Source organism: Pongo abelii, chromosome 5, assembly GCF_028885655.2.
Source record: "Pongo abelii isolate AG06213 chromosome 5, NHGRI_mPonAbe1-v2.0_pri, whole genome shotgun sequence".
Lineage (NCBI taxonomy): Eukaryota > Metazoa > Chordata > Mammalia > Primates > Hominidae > Pongo > Pongo abelii.
In genome coordinates this window covers 111903130-111922768 of record NC_071990.2, presented here as the reverse complement: position 1 = coordinate 111922768, position 19639 = coordinate 111903130, and the positions used below count along the sequence as shown (strand labels likewise).

Genomic DNA, 19639 nt, shown 5'->3' with positions numbered 1-19639 from the left:
TTCTTGATTTATCAACTTTAGGCAGTTTTTGTTAAGTTTCCATCAGAGAAGCTGAGCAATTTTGTGAAATCCTACTACCCCCTTTTGTTTTCTCATCCTAACCTTCAAATTTATTACTTCTATTTTAATTTGTTTCTAGTAAATACTTTTATGGCTTTAAATTATAAACTTAAATTTCTTTTTCATTATGTATCAATTTAGATACTATCTCTGATCTCAGTGTGAATTTTTTTTCTTCTTTTAAATTTTAGATTTGGGGATACATGTGCAGGTTTGTTGCATGGGTATATTGCAGTATATATGCTGAGTTTGGGTTTCTATTGAACCCATCACCCAAATAGTGAACATAGTACCCAGTAGGTAGTTTTTCAACCCTTTCCCCTCTGTTTTTGCCCTTTTAGAGTCCCCAGTGTCTATCGTTCCCATCTTTATGTCTGTGTGTACCCATTGTTTAGCTCCCACTTGTAAGTGAGGACATGCGGTAATTAATTTTCTGTTATCTTACTTATTTCACTTAGGATAATGGCCTCCAGCCCAACCCATGTTGCTGCAAAGGACATGGTTTCACTCTTTTTTATGGCTGCATAGTATTCCGTGGTGCATCTATACCACATTTTCTTTTTAACTGTTGATAGACACCCAGGAGGATTCCATGACTTTTCTATTGTGAATAGTGTTACGATAAATATACAAGTGCAGGTGTCTTTTTGGTAGAATGATTTCTTTTCCTCTGGGTAGATACCTAGTAATGGGATTGCTGGGTCAAATGGTAATTCTATTTTTGATTCTTTGAGGAATCTCCAAACTGCTTTCCACAGGGGCTGAACTAATTTATATTCCCACCAACTGTATATAAGCGCTCCCTTTTCTCCTCAACCTTGCCAACATCTCTTGCTTTTTATTTTTGATAATAGCCATTCTGACTGGTGTAAGATGGTATCTCACTGTGGTTTTAATTTGTGTTTCTCTGATGACTAGTGATGTTGAGCATTTTCTCCCATGTTTTTTCACTACTTGTATGTCTTCTTTTGAGACGTGTCCATTCATGTCCTTCGCCCACTTTTTAATAGGGTTGTCTTTTTCTTATTTTAAAAAATTTAAAATAACTTTAAGGTTGGGTGTGGTGGCTCACGCCTGTAATCCCAGCACTTTGGGAGGCCAAGGCAGGTGGATCACAAGGTCAGGAGAGCGAGACCATCCTGGCTAACATGGTGAAACCCCTTCTCTACCAAAAATACAAAAAATTAGCCGGGCGCAGTGGCGGGCACCTGTAGTCCCAGCTACTCGGGAGGCTGAGGCAGGAGAATGTGTGAACCCGGGAGGCGGAGCTTGCAGTGAGCCGAGATGACACCACTGCACTCTAGCTTGGGCGACAGTGCAAATCCCTGTCTCAAAAAAAAAAAACCTGTAATTTATTTTATTTTTTTGAGACAGAGTTTTGCTCTGTCACTGAGGCTGGAGTGCAGTGGCATGATCATGGCTCAGTGCAGTCTCAATCTCCTGGGCCTAAGCAATTCTCCCATCTCAGCCTCTTGAGTAGCTGAGACCACAGGTGTACACCATTAAGCCTGGCTACTTTTTAAATTTTTTGTGGAGACAGGGTCTCACTATGTTGCCATAGCTGGTCTTGAACTCCTGGGCTCAAGCAATCCTCCCACCTTGGCCTCCCAAAGTGCTGCCGATTACAGGTGTGAGCCAGCTTCTTCCCCCAGCCCCCGGCCAATATTGCATTCTTGGTTTGGTTCTCAGCTTGAATGTTACTGGTGTATAGAAATGCGATTTATTTTTATATGTTGATTTTTTATCCCGAAACTGTACTGAAGTCGTTTATCAGGTCTTGGAGTCTTTTGAAGGAATCTTTAGGGTTTTCTAGGTACAGGATCATATTATCAGTAAATAGATAATTTGACTTCCTCTTTTCCTGTTTGGATGCCTTTCATTTCTCTCTCTTGTCTGATTGCTCTGGCTAGGGCTTCCAATACTGTATTGAATAGAGGTGGTGAGAGTGGGCATTCTTGTTTCAGTTCTTGGGGGAATGCATCCAACTTTTGCTCTTTCAGTATGATGTTGGCTGTGGGTTTGTCATAGATGACTCTTATTATTTTGAGCTATGTTCCTTCAGTGCCTTGTTTGTTGAGCATTTTTGTCATGAAGGGAATGTTAGATTTGTCACATGCTTTTTCTGTGCCAATTGAGATGATCGTATGGTTTTTGTTTTTATTTCTGTTTATGTGGTGAATCACATTTCTTGATTTGTATGTGTTGAACCATCCTTGCATCCCAGGAATAAAGCCCACTTGATTGTAGTGAATTATCTTTTCAGTGTGCTGCTGGATTTGGTTTGTATTTTGTTGAGGATTTTTGCATCTATATTCATCAGGGATATTGGCCTGTAGTTTTCTTTGTTTGTTGTATCTTTGCCAGATTTTAGTATCAGGATGATACTGGTTTCGTAGAATAAATTAGGGAGGAATCCTCCCTCCTTGATTTTTTGGAATAGTTTCAGTTGGATTGGTACCAGCTCTTCTTTGTATGTCTGGCAGAATTCAACTGTGAATCCATCTGGTCCAGGGCTATTTTTGGTTGGTAGGCTTTTAATTACTGATTCCATTTCATAACTTGATATTGGTCTGTTCAGGGTTTCAGTTTCTTCCTGGTTCAATCTTCAGAGATTGTGTCTTTCTAACATGAACGTTAAAGGAAGTAATACACCTTTCCTACTGTTTATTGCTACTTCCCAATTTTTAAAGTATAATGTTTGTAATAATGTTTGTAGTATTTTGGTGTATTCAGTGCTCTTTTGTCCATGGGTTGATTCTAAAAAGTGAACACTTAAGCATTCAACAGCATTAAAATACTATGATTTTAAAATTTATTTACTGCTGAGTAGATGAGTATGTTGAGACTCGTGGAGAAGGAAATGTAATCTTTAGTACAGTCAGCCCTCTCTATGGGTTCTGCATCCACAGATTCAATCAACCGTGTGTTGAAAATATTCAAGGTCGGGTGCTGTGGTTCACCTATAATTCCAGCACTTTGGGAGGTCTAGGCGAGTGGATTGCTTGAGCTCAGGAGTTCAAGGCCAGCCTAAGCAATATAGTGAGACTTCGTCTCTACAAAAAAGTAAACAAAAAAACTAGCTGGGTATAGTGGTGCATGCCTGTGGTCCTAGCTAACTTTGGGGGCTGAGGTGGGAAGATCACTTGAGCTGGGGAGTTTGAGGCTGCAGTGAGCCGAGATTGAGCCATTCAGACTTGGCAACAGAGTGAGACCCTGTCTCCAAAAAAAAAATTAGAAAAAACTCCAAGACAATAAAAAATAATGCAAATAAACCCAGCATAACTATTTATAAAGTATTTACATTGTATTAAGTATTATAAGTAATTTAGGGATGATTTAAAGTATACGAGAGGATACATATAGGTTATACGCAAATACTGTGCCATTTTATATCAGGGACTTTGAGCATTCTTGGATTTTGGTTTGGAAGGAACTGAAACCAACCACATGGTCCACATACTCCTCCCCACACCATACTGAGGGATGACTGTATTAAATAAGTGCTACTTGAAACAGTGTTCCAGGTATTAAGGCCTAATTGTTGATGTTAATTTATTCTGCCTTTTCTTCAAGTCTTCTGGGTCATATTCAGCTAGTAGTTTTTCTTTGTATCCTATGTGTGGTTTTTCTTGGATTCTTTTTTTTTTTAATTGTTTTTAGATGAGGATGTCTTTTTTTTAAAGACAGGGTTTTACTCTTAACACCCAGTTTGGAGTGCAGTGGCATGATCACAGCTCACTGCAACCTTGACCTCCTAGCTCAGGTGATCCTCCCACCTCAGCCTCCTGAGTAGCTAGGCTTAAAGGCACCCACTACCACGCCTGGTTAATTTTTGTATTTTTTTGTAGAGACAGGGTTTTGCCATGCTGCCCAGGCTGGTCTTGAACTCTTGGGCTCAGGTGATCCGCCTGCCTCAGCCTCCCAAAGTACTAGGATTACAGGCGTGAGCCACCATGCCTGGCTGAGGATGTCTTTTTAAGTAGCATTTTCATATAGGATTTGTAGATTTTCTGAGTTCTTGCATGTCTGATGATGTATTTTGTTCTCATACTTGATTGATAGTTTGGCTGAATTAATACTTAAATATTAAGAATATTTTTTTTCTCAGCATTCAAAACTATTGCTTCATGTCTTCTAGTATATCTTGTTGTTCCTGGGAAGTTTCTTTCTTTTTTTTTTTTTTTTTTCTGGAGACAGAGTCTCACTCTTGTCGCCTAGGCTGGAGTGCGATGGCGCGATCTTGGCTCACTGCAACCTCTCTCTCCCGGGTTGAAGGGATTCTCCTGCGTCAGCCTCCTGAGTAGCTGGGATTACAGGTGCCTGCCATCATGCCCAGCTAATTTTTGTATTTAAGTAGAGATGGGGTTTTACCACGTTGGCCAGGCTGGTCTCAAACTCCTGACCTCAGGTGATCCACCCACCTCGGCCTCCTAAAGTGCTGGGATCACAGGCGGGAGCCATCATGCCTGGCCAGGAGGTTTCTTTTTCCAAACTTGTATTTTTCCTCTCCAGAATCTCTAGGATTTTTTACTTTTTTTGTTTTCCTGATTTTTCTTTAATACAGTTGCCATCTTACATAATGTACTATGAAGTGCGTTCTTAATAGCTTCTAATCTACCCTTCTGTTACACTGGTTGGCATCCTGGGATGGAACTCTTTTTACCACTCATGTTTGTGGAGTGCTGTTCTTCAGTACAATACACCTGACTCATATGGTCAGGCCATATAATTCATGGGTAGTGGTATTAATTTCTATAACTGAATTAATGCACACATCCAAACCACATATTCTTTCTTTCTTTTTCTTTTTTTCTTTTTTTCTGAGACGGAGTCTTGCTCTGTCGCCCAGGCTGGAGTGCAGTGGCGCAATCTCGGCTCACTGTAACCTCTGCCTCCCAGGTTCAAGTGATTCTCCTGCCTCAGCCTCCCGACTAGCTGGGATTACAGGCATGCACTACCACGCCTGGCTAATTTTTGTGTTTTTAGTAGAGATGGGGTTTCACCATGTTGGCCAGCCTGGTCTTGAACTCCTGACTTCAGGTGATTCACCCGTCTTGGCCTCCCAAAGTGTTGGGATTACAGGTGTGCACCACTGTGCCCGGCCTATATATTTTTCAACTTAGAGTTCATAAAAAGTCTGTTTCCTTTCTATAGTAGCTATTGCTCCAGATTGTGGTTTAAAAATCCAAGAAGTGGGAAGAATGTCTGTTTGTTTTCAATGCTGCTTTCTTCCTTTTTTCTTTTCTATCTTCCTTCCCTCCATTTTCTTTCTTCTGTTCATTTCCTTTCTTTTTTTCTTTCTTAAGAGGTTAACAGAAATGGGTTATTAAGGAAATGAAAGTCTAGTAAATGTTCAGAACATGAGATCAGAGTATTCACAAACTCTTCTTTGTAGTGATGTTAAATTACTGACAAATGTTTTTTGAAAACAGAAAAAGTCTTTTTTTTCTTTTTTTTTTTGAGACCAAGTCTCCCTCTGTCGCCTAGGCTGGAGTGCAGTGGCACAATCTCAGTTCACTGCAGCCTTTGCCTCCCAGGTTCAAGTGATTCTCCTGCCTCAGCCTCCTGAGTACCTGGGATTACAGGCACCTGCCACTGTGCCTGGCTAATTTTTGTATTTTTAGTAGAGACGGGGTTTCACTATCTTGGCCAGGCTGATCTTGAACTCCTGACCTCGTGATCCACCCACCTCGGCCTTCCAAAGTGGTGAGATTACAGGTGTGAGCCACCGTGCCCAGCCAAAAATCCAATTTCTTATTTCAATTTATGTGTATTTCTTTCTTTTCTTTTTTTTTTTTTTTTTTTGAGATGGAGTTTTGCTCTGTTGCCTTGGCTAGAGTGCAGTGGCACAATCTTGGCTCGCTGTAACCTCTGCCTCCTGGGTTCAAGCAATTCTCTTGCCTCAGTCTCCTGAGTAGTTGGGATTACAGGTGTGTGCCACCACGCCTGGCTAATTTTTTGTATTTTTAGTAGAGATGGGATTTCACCATGTTGGCCAGGCTAGTCTCGAACTCCTGACCTCAAATGATCCACCCACCTTGGCCTCCCAAAGTGCTGGGATTACAGGTGTGAGCCACCGCACTTGGCTGTTTTTTTCTTTGCTCTTCTTTTTGTTTGTTTTGAGACATGGTCTCACTCTGTTGCTCAGGCTGGACAGCAGTGATGCAGCCTCGACCTCCCTGGGCTCAGGTGATCCACCTCAGCCTCCCAAGTAGCTAGGACAACAGACATGTGCCACTATGCCTGGCCGATTTTTGTGTTTTTTTGTAGAGATGGGGTTTTGCTACGTAGCCCAGGCTGATCTTGAACTATGGAGCTCAAGTAATCCGCCCGCCTCCATCCCCCAAAAGTGCTGGGATTTTAGGCGTGAGCCACCATGCCCAACCCTCTTCACTCTTTTTTGATTTTATACTTTTTTCTTTAAATCTTTTTTGTAATTTTAAAATTATTTTTTAATTTTATTTTATATTTATTGTTCTATCTATCTAATCTATCTAATCTATCTATCTATCTATCTATCTATCTATCTATCTAATCTATCTATCTATCCTATCTATCTAATTTTTTGAGGCGGAGTCTTACCCTGTCGCCCAGGCTGGAGTGCAATGGCACGATGATCTCAGCTCACTGCAACCTCTGCCTCCCGGGTTCAAACTATTCTCTTGCCTCAGCCTCCCAAGTAGCTGGGATTACGGGCACCCACCACCACACTCAGCTAATTTTTGTATTTTTAGTAGAGGCGGGGTTTTACCATGTTGGTCAGGCTGGTCTCAAAACTCCTGACCTCGTGATTCTTCTGCCTCGGCCTCCCAAAGTGCTGGGATTACAGGCATGAGCCACTGTGCCTGGCCATATATGTATATTTTTTCTCACAGCTGAGGCAAAGATCAATTTATGTGTATTTTATGTTTATTTATTTATTTATTTGAAATGGTCTCACTATATTGCTCAGGCTGGGGTGCAGTGGTACGGTCTCAGCTCACTGCAACCTCTGCCTCCTGGGCTGAAGCCATCTTCTGATTTTAGCTTTCTGAGTAGCTGGAAGGTGCATGCCACCATGCCCAGCTAATTTTTGTAGTTTTTGTAGAGATGGGGGTCTCACCATGTTGTGTTGGCTGGTCTCAAACTCCTGAGCTCAAACAGTCCACCCACCTCAGCCTCCCAAAGTGCTAGGATTACAAGCAGGTACCACCACTCCCAGCCTGTATTTTTATTTATTTATTTGTTTGTTTGTTTGTTTGACGGAATCTCACTCTGTCGCCAGGCTGGAGTGCAGTGGCACGATCTCGGCTCACTGCAGCCTCTGCCTCCTGGTTCTAGTGATTCTCCTCCCTCAGCCTCCCAAGTAGCTGGGACTACAGGCCTGCACCACCATGCCCAGCTAATTTTTTGTATTTTTAGTACAGACATGGTTTCTCCATGTTGGCCAGGATGGTCTCGATCTCTTGACCTCGTGCTCCACCTGCCTTGGCCTCCCAAGGTACTGGGATTACAGGCGTGAGCCACCATGCCCAGCAGCCTGTATTTTATTTTTCAATAATTATATGTTGTTTGGACATAAGTAGTTACTAAATTACTTTACCTAATTATGTAATAAATGGAATCATTAGGTATTTCCTTTGACCTAGGGTCCTGTGAACGAATTACTAAGATACTAAGCGTTCTGTGAATGAGTTTGAGATCCTCTAACTGTAGATATGATCAGTGTTTATCTAATATTATCAAATTTTTCTTTAAGAACTTGATTTTTAGTGAATGTTTATACTCTCATATGAATATGCAATGCTTTACTGAACTCTTTCTGCTTGTTGAACATTTAAGTTTTTCCTAATATTTTGATAATGTATGTAATACTAATAGCTGTTATTGTGTCTAAATCTTGGTCCTTATATCTAATTCTTTCCTTAAAATAGCATCTTATAAGTTAATTTGCTGTGTCAAAGGGTATTAGTTGTTTAAGGCTCTTAGTATATATAACCTAATTTTTTTCGTATATAGTTTTCTCCACTACTACTAACAATATATAAAAAGTGCCCCTCATCTCAACCTCAGTGGCTGTGAATGTTCTTTATCACAATTTGACAGTTGAAATGGTTTCTGCTTTAGCGTGATAGTAATTAGAGCTGTTTCTCTATGATTTTCCTACATCTGAGCTAAAGATCTTACCAGCCTTACAATTTACATCTCTCTTAGCTCCTAGGACCTGTAGTTCATGGTTGAGGTACCACCCCTCTTCCAACCTCAGTAGTCTTTACCCATTTTATAGTTGATAAGTATTTTTGACTTATTAAAAAGCAGGAAGTTTATGCTGGGCATGGTGACTCATACTTGTAATCCCAGCACTTTGGGAGGCCAAGGTGTGTGGATTGCTTGAGCCCAGAGTTCCAGACTAGCCTGTGCAACAAGGGGGAAACCTGTCTCCACAAAAAAGACAAAAATTAGCCAGGCATGGTGACATGCACCTGTAGTCCCAGCTACTCAGGAGGCTGAGGTGGGAGAAACACCTGAGCCAGGGAAAGTTGAGGCTACACTGAGCCATGATCACACCACTGCACTCAAGCTTTGGCGACAGACTGAGACCCTGTCACAAAAACAAAACAAAACAAGACAGCAGGAAGTTTTCCTTGGAATATTTTACATTTATGTAATCTTGTCATCCACATTTTTCTACTTTTATGTTAAAGATATGTTCTACAATATAATTTACCAGGAAGTTTTCTAGTCATCTTAATTTCCTACTCTTAATTTTTATTGGAATAATGAGTGATTTTTTTTTTCACAGATATATATATTATTCTGGAAAGTAGTGAAGAATAAACAAAGTTTCATGTTGTGTTTTGGTGTAGAAATTGTTAAAAGCATTTTAAAAAATATCAGGCCAGGCGTGGTGGCTCACCCCTGTAATCCCAGCACTTTGGGAGGCTGAGGCGGGTGGATGACGAGGTCAGGAGATCGAGACCATCCTGGCTAAGACGGTGAAACCCTGTCTCTACTAAAAATACAAAAAAAATTAGCTGGGTGTGGTGGCAGGCGCCTGTAGTCCCAGCTACTCGGGAGGCTGAGGCAGGAGAATCGCTTGAACCCGGGAGGCAGAGGTTGCAGTGAGCCAAGATGACGCTACTGCACTCCAGCCTGGTGACAGAGCGAGACCCCGTCTCAAAAAAAAAAAAAAAACAACAAAAACAGAAACAAAAAAAAAGTTTCAAACTACTGGAGAGAGGAGAGTGCAGATCTAGCTGTCATTTAACACTGGGAAGAACAGGCCGGGCGCGGTTGCTCACAGGTAATCCTAGCACTTTGGGAGGCCGAGGCGGGCGGATCACCTGAGGTCAGGAGTTTGAGACCAGCCTGACCAAATATGGTGAAACCCCGTCTCTACTAAAAATACAAAAGTTAGCCACGCGTGGTGGTGGATGCCCTTAGTCCCAGTTACTTGGGAGGCTGAGACAGGAGAATTGCTTGAACCCGGGAGGCAGAGGTTGCAGTGAGCTGAGATTGCGCCACTGCACTCCAGCCTGGGTGACAGAGCGAGACTCCATCTCAAAACAAACAAAAAAACTGGGAAGAACACAGCTGTGGTGTTTATCGTGTGTGGATTTGTCATTCTGGCTTTGTGCAACAGAAAAACCAATCAATATTGTACAAATAAGGTGTTTATTTTTCTCTTGTAATGAAAGGTCCAGAGATGGGGCATGCTGGGCTGGTGCAGTTGTGCCAGGATATTAACAAGTATTCACCTCCTTTCCTCTGTCTGTTCAGTGGTTTTTGTACATGTGGTCCCAAATGATTGTTATGCCTCCAGGTATTTCTTTCACATTCTAGGCAGGAAGAAGGGGAAGAGGCAAAGGCTGAAAGGCAAAAGAGACTGTGCCAGCAAAATGGTAAGCAAATGCCTTCTATGGATTAGAGGAACACAAGGGAAAACAGGCTGTGAATGGCTCTGGGGAAGCCAGTCAGTAATAGTCTCTGCCACAGTGTGGAACAAAGGGTTCAGTGAAAGGTGGGAAAGAAATCTTTGAGTTAATGGTAAGCAGTTAAAACCCACATTCTTAATGATAAGTACAATTTATGAACTATAACTGTCTCCCACACTGTGTAAAGACTTTTCATAATCAACCAAAACACATTTTGTTGACTTTCATGTCCATATAAGTATAAAGACTTAACATTTAGGATAATTTTTTTTAAGCAAAGCCTTATAACACTAATGTTGTCCTTATCTTTTTAGATAAGTGATAGCAAAACACCACAGAGAAATTTGGTATTTATAATAGTGAAGAGAACAGAGTCATACTAGATTTTACCTTTGCTCTAGGCCGATTAGCCAAGGCTCCTTCTTTAGTTTACTGTCACAAAGACATTTTCTTTTTCAGCATTTGAATAAACAGTATTTTTTGGGGACTAAATGATTTTAATAATGTTTATTCCCTCTTAACAAACTACTTGTATTTTCCGTTCTCGGGGAAGGATTTTTGCTCCTGATTCCTAGTAAATATACATACAAAGGAAAAACAAACTGTGATGTACCAAAATCTTTTGAAAACCTATTTCAAATATCAGCTAATAAATACTGTCTAGCAGTGGGATTTTGGTAGTTAAATAATCTCTCTGTATCTCAGTTTCCCCATCTGTAAGATCTGTTGGATGACAAAGTACTCCTCACTGATTGTTGCGAGGAGTAATTGAATCAAAATGTATAAAAGTCTCCAGCAAAGCATTAGTTTATTTATTCGCTAAATCTATATAGAGGGGTTTCAATGATAAATTTCCCTGAAAGTTAAGTTAGTAAATAAAAAGTGTAGATATTGAGTAAAACTTATAGTCAGTTTTTTGAGAGTGATTTTTTGAGATTAATCTGGTTAGATTCAGCAGGAAGACAGAATTTTATCCACATCTATAATGAATTGTTATAAAAAAGTATTCGCCACGAACGTCCATCCCTCACCTGTCGTGGTGGGTGGATCACCTGAGGTCAGGAGTTCGAGACCAGCCTGGCAACATGGCGAAACCCCATCTCTACTAAAAATACCAAAATTAGCTGGGCATGGTGGCACGCGTCTGTAATCCCAGCTACTCGGGAGGCTGAGGCAAGAGAATCGCTTGAACCTGGGAGGCGGAGCTTGCAGTGAGCTGAGATTGCGCCACTGCAGTGAGCCGAGATCGTGCCACTGTACTCCAGCCTGGGTAACAGAGCAAGACAACAACAACAAAAAGTTTATTATATTAGGAAAGAAAAATTGGTTTGATGATGGGCTCTTTTATTTTAGCCTTGAAAATAAAGAAAAAAGATAAAGGAGAAGACCTTATCTTTTCTCAAATTAAATTAAAAAAATAAATAAAGGGCCAGGTGCGGTGGCTCACGCCTGTAATCTCAGCACTTTGGGAGGCCGAGGTGGGTGGATCACGAGGTCAAGAGATCAAGACCATCCTGGCCAACATGGTGAAACCCCTTCTCTACTAAACATACAAAAATTAGCTGGACATAGTGGCACATGCCTATAGTCCCAGCTACTTGGGAGGGTGAGTCAGGAGAATTGCTTGAACCCGGGAGGCAGAGGTTGCAGTGAGCTGAGATCATGCCACTGCACTCCAGCCTGGCAACAGAGTGAGACTCCGTCTCAAAAAAAAAAAAAAAAAAAAAAATGTTTAAGAAAAAATTAGAAAACATGCTGGGTGGCTGGGCTGGGCTTTGTGGCTCATGCCTGTAATCCCAGCACTTTGGGAGGTTGAGGTGGGAGGATTGCTTGAGGCCAGGAGTTCAAGATCAGCCTAGACAACATAGCGAGACCCTATCTCTAAAAATAATAATAGTAATGATTATTATTTAAAAAATCAAGCTGGGCACAGTGTGTGTGCCTGTAGTCTCAGCTACTCAGAAGGCTGAGGCAGGAGGGTCGCTTGAACCCAGGAGTTTGAATTCAGCCTGGGTGACATAGTGAGACCTTGTCTCTATAAAAAAAATAAAAATTAGAAACAAAGATAAGCAAAAAGAAGTAAAGTTATTCATAGATAACCATTATGAATGATGTGGTATGTTTTTCTACACTTCTTTCTCAGGAAATACCTACTTTTCTCCAAAATGCGATCATATTCTACATACTTTTTAGTAGCCTGTATTTTACATTTTACAATATATAATGAATATTTTTCCATTTTACTAAACCATCTTTTCCAATAGTTGTGTTCTGTCCTTTTTTCCTAAAGAAAATCTATACCATTTACATCTATAACCCTTCCATCAATAATATCTTTAATTACATGCAGTTATTCTTATGGGTATGGATAAAAATCTGCTTTCTGACCTTCTTTCCTCCCAAAATCACTGTTCTACATTTTTCTTTTCTTTTACTTTTAAAATTTAATTCTATTTTTCTTTTTTTCCATGACAGATCAGAACCAGTGTTCTACATTTTTATTTAATTAATTAATTAATTAATTTTTTTTTTTGTTTTGGAGACGGAGTCTCACTCTGTTGCCCAGGCTGGAGTGCAGTGGTGCGATCTCAGCTCACTGCAATCTCCGCCTCCCGGGTTCACGCCATTCTCCTGCCTCAGCCTCCCGAGTAGCTGGGACTACAGGCGCCTGCCACCATGCCCGGCTAATTTTTTGTATTTTTGGTAGAGACGGGGTTTCACCGTGTTAGCCAGGTTGGTCTTGAACTCCTGACCTCGTGATCCACCTGCCTTGGCCTCCCGAAGTGCTGGGATTACTGGCGTGAGCCACCACACCCAGCCCTTGTTCTACATTTTTAATAACTATAGTCTGTATACGTGTACCTTTATTTGTCTAACCAGTTACTCTGTTGATTGATGCTTATTTATAACTTTTTATTATTATAAATAGCACTGTGATAAACAGATGTCCAGTTAAAACTTTGTTTTTCTGAGAGAGAGAACTTTCTAAAGTAGAAATATATAGAGGCATAGGAAAGAGTATGTAAATAAAAATGTACTTTAATTTATCATGATAATTATTATAAAATTTCAAAGTGAATCTGTGAATCAATATTTCTTATTACTATATTGGTTTACATAAAGTAGGAGCTTTAATCACCTATATAATTTATTTTTTATTTTTATTTTATTTTATTATTTTTTGAGACAGAGTCTTGCTCTGTCACCCAGGCTAGAGCATAATGGTGTGATCTTGGCTCACTGCAACCTCTGCCTCCCAGGTTCAAGTGATTCTCATGCCTCAGCCTCCCCAGTAGCTGGGATTACAGGCACCTGCCACCATGCTGGGCTAATTTTTCTACTTTTAGTAGAGACGGGTTTTCTCCATGTTGGCCAGGCTGGTCTTGAACTCCAGACTTCAGGTGATTTACCTGCCTCCGCCTCCCAAAGTGCTGGGATTATAGGCGTGAGCCACCATGCCCAGCCTAAGAACCTGTATAATTAAAAACTTAAAAATCTCTTCTTGGATGTACTTATGGGTAGCAGTATAAATACAACATAAGCGTTTAGAGCTATGTGGAATCTTATCTGGTTCAAATTGCTTGCCTCAGAAGAAGTCCAGAAATATACAGTGCCTTCCTTAATATCACATGATATGTTTCAGCATCTGATATATTGGTGTTGAGTACATGAATAGCTATATATTGGTTTTTCTAACTCCTATCCCAACATTTAAGTCTGTAGCAGGATTTATAAAGATAATGAGAACTATAGTTGCTCTTTGAACAAAATTTGAACTGTGCAGGTCCACTTATACATGAACTTTTTCCAATAAGTATGTAGAAAAATTTTTTGGAGATTTGCAACAATTTGAATAAATTGGTAAATGAATTGCATTGCTTAGAAATATGGAAAAAATTAAGAAAAAATTAGGTGTGTCATGAATGTATAAAATGTTTATAGATACTAGTCTATTTTATCATTTACTACCATAAAATAGACACAAATCTATTATAAAAAGTTAAAATTTGGCCAGGCATGGTGACTCATTCCTGCAATCCCAGCACTTTGGGAGGCAAAGGTGGAAGAATTCCTTAAGCTCAGGAGTTTGAGATCAGCCTGAGCAACGTGGTTAGACCCTGTCTAAAAATAAAGTTAAAATTTGGCTGGCGTGGTGGCTCACGCCTGTAATCCCAGCACTTTGAGAGGCTGAGGCGGGTGGATCACAAGGTGAAGAGATCGAGACCATCCTGGCCAACATGCTGAAACCCTGTCTCTACTAAAAATACAAAAATTAGCTGGGCGTGGTGGCGCATGCCTGTAGTCCCAGCTACTTGAGAGGCTGAGGCAGGAGAATCTCTTGAACCCAGGAGGCGGAGGTTGCAGTGAGCCGAGATTGTGCCACTGCACTCCAGCCTGGTGACAGGGCAAGACTCCGCCTCAAAAAAAAAAGAAGTTAAAATTTATCAAAACTTATGCACACAAACACTTAAAGACCACACATGATGCCATTTGCAGTCCTGAGAAATGTAAACAAATGTAAAGGTATAGTACTGAATCATAACTACTTAAAATTCACTGTTGTACATACTGTACTACTTACTATAATAATTTAATAGCCACTTCTTCTTGCTATTGCTGTGAGCTCAAGTTTTGCAGATATACGCTTAAAATGCAATGTGATGCTAATCATCTCCACATAAGCAGTTTGTCTCTCTGGTAAGTTGGATATGGCAGTAAAAAGTGATCACTTGTGGTTCTTGTGTATTTTTCATCATGTTAAGTGGAATACTGTAAAGTTTGAATAACACCATGGCACCCATATGGAGTGCCATTAATCATGCCAGAAGTGCTCCCAAGAAGCAGAGAGAAGTCATGACATTAGAAAAAAAAGTTCAATTCCTTGATATGTACTGTAGATTGAAGTCTGCAGCTGCAGTTGCTCACCATTTCAAGATAAATGAATACAGCATAAGGATCATAAAAAAAAAAAAAAAGAAAGTTGTGAAGCCATTTCTCCAGCTATGCCAACAGGTGTAAAAACCTTGCACTTTTTGCTAAATAACTTTTTATCTTGTATTGAAAAGATACAGCTTCTCTGTGGGTGCAGGATTGCTATAAGAGAGGCATACCTATAGATTCTAATGTGATTTGAGAAAAAAAGAATTCATGTGACACCTTATAGCAAAAGAAAGGTGAAGGATCTAAAGCTGGATAATTTTATGGCAGCCAAGGATGGTTTGATAATTTTGGAAAGAGATGGCTTTAAAATTGTCAGGATAGGCTGGATGTGGTGGCTCATGCCTGTAATCCCAGCACTTAGGGAACCTGAGGCAGGAAGAGCTCTTGAGACCAGGAGTTTGAGATCAGCCTAGGCAACATAGTGAGACCCTATCTCTTAAAAAAAAAAAAAAAAAAAAATTAGCCAGGCATGGTGATGCAAACTTGTAGTCCTAGATACTTGAGAAGCTGAGGCAGGAGGGTCACTTGATCCCAGGAGTTTGAGGTTATAGTGAGCTATAATCTTGTACCACTTCACTCCAGCCTGGGCAGCAGATCAGGAGCCTGTCTCAAAAACAAACAAAAAAACAAAAAACAGGACGGGTACAGTGGTTCACACCTGTAATCCCAACAATTTGGGAGGCCGAGGTGGGCAGATCACTTGAGGTCAGGAGTTCGAGACCAGCCTGACTAACATGATGAAACCCTGTCTCTACTAAAAATACAAAAATTAGCCGGGTATGGTGGCACATGACTGTAATCCCAGCTACTCAGGAGGCTGAGACAGGAGAATCATTTGAACCCGGGAGGCAGAAGTTACAGTGAGCCGAAATCACGCCACTACACTCCAGCCTGGGCAACAGAGCGAGACTACGTCTCATAACAAAACGAAACAAAAAAAAAAACACCCCAAAACCCAGTCAAGATAACAGTAAATGCAGCAGATAAGTTCCCAGATGCTAATAAGAAAATCATTGAATTATGGAAGCTCAAAACAATAAATTCCTGCCAGGTGTCATGGCTCACGCCTGTAAATCCTAGCACTTTGGCAGGCCAAGGCAGGAGGATCACTTGAGCCCAGGAGTTCGAGACCAGCTTGGGCAACATAGTCAGACCCTGTCGCTACAAAAATATAAAATAAAATATGGTGGCACGTTACCTAGAATCTTAGCTACTTGTGAGGCTGAGGTTGGAGAATCCCTTAAGCCTAGGAGGTAGCGGCTACAGTGAGCTGTGATTGTTCCACTGCACTCCAGCCTGGGTGACAGAGTGAGACCTTGTCCCCCCCCCCCAAAAAAAAAAATCATTGAGGAGAAAGGATATCTGCTTGAATAGGTTTTTGTTTGTTTTTTTTTTTAGACAGAGCCTTGCTCTGTCACCCGAGCTGGAATGCAGTGGCACAATCTCCACTCACTGCAAACTCTGCCTCCCAGGTTCAAACGATTCTCCTACCTCAGCCTCACAAGTAGCTGGGATTACCAGCATGCACCACCACGCCCAGCTAATTTTTATATTTTTAGTAGAGACAGGGTTTCACCATGATGGCCAAGGCTGGTCTCGAACTCCTGACTTCAAGTGATCCGCCCATCTGGACCTCCCAAAGTGCTGGGATTACAGGTGTGAGCCACCGCACCTGGCCCTGAATAGGTTTTTAATGTGGACAAAAGGGCCTTATTCTGGAAAAAATGCCACAAGGAACATTTATTAGTAATGAAGCAAGCCCCAGGATTTAAGGCAAGAAGGGATAGAAGGATAGAATTCTACCATTGTGTGCAAATGCAGTTTGGGTTTATAATTAGGACTGCCCTTATCTATAAAGCTGCTAACCCCTGAGCCTTGGGAGGAAAAGATAAACACCAGCTGCCAGTCTTTTCATTTTACAAAAGAAAAGTTTGGACAGTGAGAACTCTTTTTCTTGATTGGTTCCATCAATGCTTTGTTCCCTAAGGAAGTACCTTGCCAATAAGGGACTGCCTTTCAAAGTTCTTTTGATATTAGACAATGCCGTGATCCCCCATAGCCCAATGAGTTCAACAGTAAAGGTGTTGAAGTAATCTATTTGCCCCCAAACACATTTCTAATTTAGCCTGTAGATCAGTGGGTTATAGGACCTTTAAGGCTCATTACACGCGGTACCCTATGGAAAGGATTGTCTACATTATGAAAGAGAAACCCAATAGGGAGAACATCATGAAAGTCTAGAAGGATTGCACCATTTAAGATGCTATTGTTACAGCCACAGAAGCCATCAAGCTCAGAACAATACATTCCTGCTGGAGAAAACAGTGTCCAGATGTTGTGCATGACTTCACAGGGTTTATGACAGAGCCAGTTAAGGAAATCATGAAAGAAATTTGTGGGTATGGAAAAAAAGATGGGGGAGTGAAGAGTTTTAAAATACAGATCTGAGAGAATTAAAGACTTAATAGATGGCACACCAGAGGAATTAATAAATGACTTGATGGAGATGCGTGCTTCCAAACCAGTACCAGATGATGAGGAAAAAGACACACAAGAAGCAGTATCAGGAAACAAATTGATGTTAGACAAGCTGGCAAAATGGTTCTGATTATTTAGGCTGCTTTGGACTTCTTTTACAATATCTCCTCTTCTATGATACAGACACTGAAACTAAAGCAGACGGTGGAAGAAGGAATGGTACCATACCAAAACATTGCTGGAGAAATGAAAAAGCAAAAAAGTCCGGCAGAAATTATGATGTATTGCTTTTTTTTTTTTTTTTTTGAGATGGAGTTTCGTTCTTGTTGCCCAGGGTGGAGTGCAATGGCTTGATTTCGACTCACCACAATCTCTGCCTCCCCGGTTCAAGCGATTCTCCTGCTTCAGGCTCCCGAGTAGTTGGGATTACAGGCATGTGCCACCACGCCCGGCTGATTTTGTGTTTTTAGTAGAGACGGGTTTTCTCTATGTTGGTCAGGCTGGTTACCAACTCCCAACCTCAGGTGATCTGCCTGCCTTGGCCTCCCAAAGTGCTGGGATTACAGGCGTGAGCCACCACACCTGGCTTATGACGTATTTCTATAAAGTTACACTAAGTGTGCCTGCCTCTTCTGTCTCCCCTTCTACCTCCTCTGCCTCTGCCATCCTTGAGACTGCAAGACCAACTCCCCTCTTTCTTCTCAGCCGACTCAATGTGAAGACAATGAGGATGAAGAACTTTATGATGATCCACTTCTACTAATGAATAGTAAATATATTTTGTCTTTTTTATGGTTTCCTTAGCATTTTCTTTTCTGTAGCTTACTTTATTGTAAGAATACAGTATATAATAAAAATAACATACAAAATATATGTTAATTGACTGTTTATGTTATCGGTGAGGTTTCCAGTCAACAGTAGGCTATGAGTAGTTAAGTTTGTGGGAGTCAGAAGTTGTATGTGGGTTTTTGACTGTGTGTGGGGTAAGCGCCGCTAAGCCCTGTGTTGTTCAAGGATCAACTGTTTGCCTGTGGGGCAAGCAATGATCTCTAATAAAGGGAGACTGATGAAGGCAAATTGGTTATCAAAAATTGTCAGAATGTACTTTTCTATAAACGTTCTAGGATATTGACTGATTGATGAATTAGTGCATTTTCCATTAGTTAAATGTTTGTTTAGGGCCTTCTAGCCAGGGGCTTTTTTTTTTGACAATTCAGTGGTTTTTAGCATATGCACAGGGTTGTATAATTATCACCATTATCTAATTTTAGAACATTTCATCACCACAAACACTGTACACATTAGCAGTCACTCCTCATTTCCCTCTAATCAACTTTTCGTGGCTCGTCTATGGATTTGTCTATTCTGGACATTACGTAAAAATGAAATCATACTATATATGTTATTGTGTGTCTTGCTTTTACTCAGCATAATCAAAGTTCACCCATATTGTAGCATGTATGAGTATATCATTCTTTCAAATGACTGTGTGGATATATCACGTTGTGTTTATCCATTCATCAACTGATGAACATTTGATTGTTTCCACTTTTAGGCTATTGTGATTAATGCTGATATAAATATTTTTGTAGAAGTTTTTGTTGGGCCATATGTTTTCAGTTCTCTTGGGTATATATCTAGGAGTGGAACTGCAGCATAATATGTTAGCTGTTATGATGTTTAACCTTTGGAAGAACTACCAGCCTCTTTCCCAAAGCAGCTGTACCATTTCACATTTTCACCTGAAATGTGTGAGGGTTTCAGTTCTCTACATCCTTGTCAGCATATGGTATTGTCTGTCTTTCTGATTTTAGTCATCCTCGTGGGTGTGAAGTGGTAGCTCACTGTGGTTTTGATTTGCAGTTCCCTAATAACTTATGATGTTGAGCATTTTTTCATGTGCTTAGCGACCATTGCATATATTCTTTGGAGAAATGCCTACTCAAATTCTTTGCTCATTTTAAAATTAGGTTGTATTTTTATTATTGTAAGAGTTCTTTTTATATTCTTAATACTATGCTCTTATGTGATGTATAATTTGCAAATATTTCTTGTTTTTTTTTTGAGTTGCCTTTTCACTTTCTTTTTTTTTTTTTTTTGAGATGAAGTCTTGCTCTGTCACTCAGGCTGGAATGCAGTGGTGCGATCTTGGTTTGCTGCAGCCTCTGTCTCCCCGGCTCAAGCAATTCTCCTGCCTCAGCCTCCCGAGTAGCTTATGTTACAGGTGTGCACCATCACGCCAGCTA

At 40.6% G+C, this 19639-nt stretch overlaps 1 protein-coding gene across 19 annotated transcripts in view; it reads left to right on the top strand.

The window, feature by feature from the left end:
* CDK19 (cyclin dependent kinase 19) overlaps window positions 1-19639 on the top strand; it is a 212297-nt gene that overhangs the window by 12448 nt on the left and 180210 nt on the right. For 6 of the 19 annotated variants that reach the window (XM_054558024.2, XM_054558018.2, XM_054558020.2 and 3 more), the window contains exons 1-2: window positions 9879-9941; window positions 18067-18162. The exons of 7 other annotated variants lie outside the window; for them this stretch is intronic. Coding sequence is in view for 4 of the 12 variants with exons in the window: in XM_054558013.2 (XP_054413988.2) it covers window positions 9939-9941 (3 nt within the window). In the remaining 8 variants the exon portion in view is untranslated. Of the gene's footprint in view, window positions 1-9878; window positions 9942-18066; window positions 18163-19639 lie in introns of those variants that run through there. 6 more of the 19 variants (XM_054558013.2, XM_063725253.1, XM_009242150.4 and 3 more) reach the window with 2 other exon arrangements.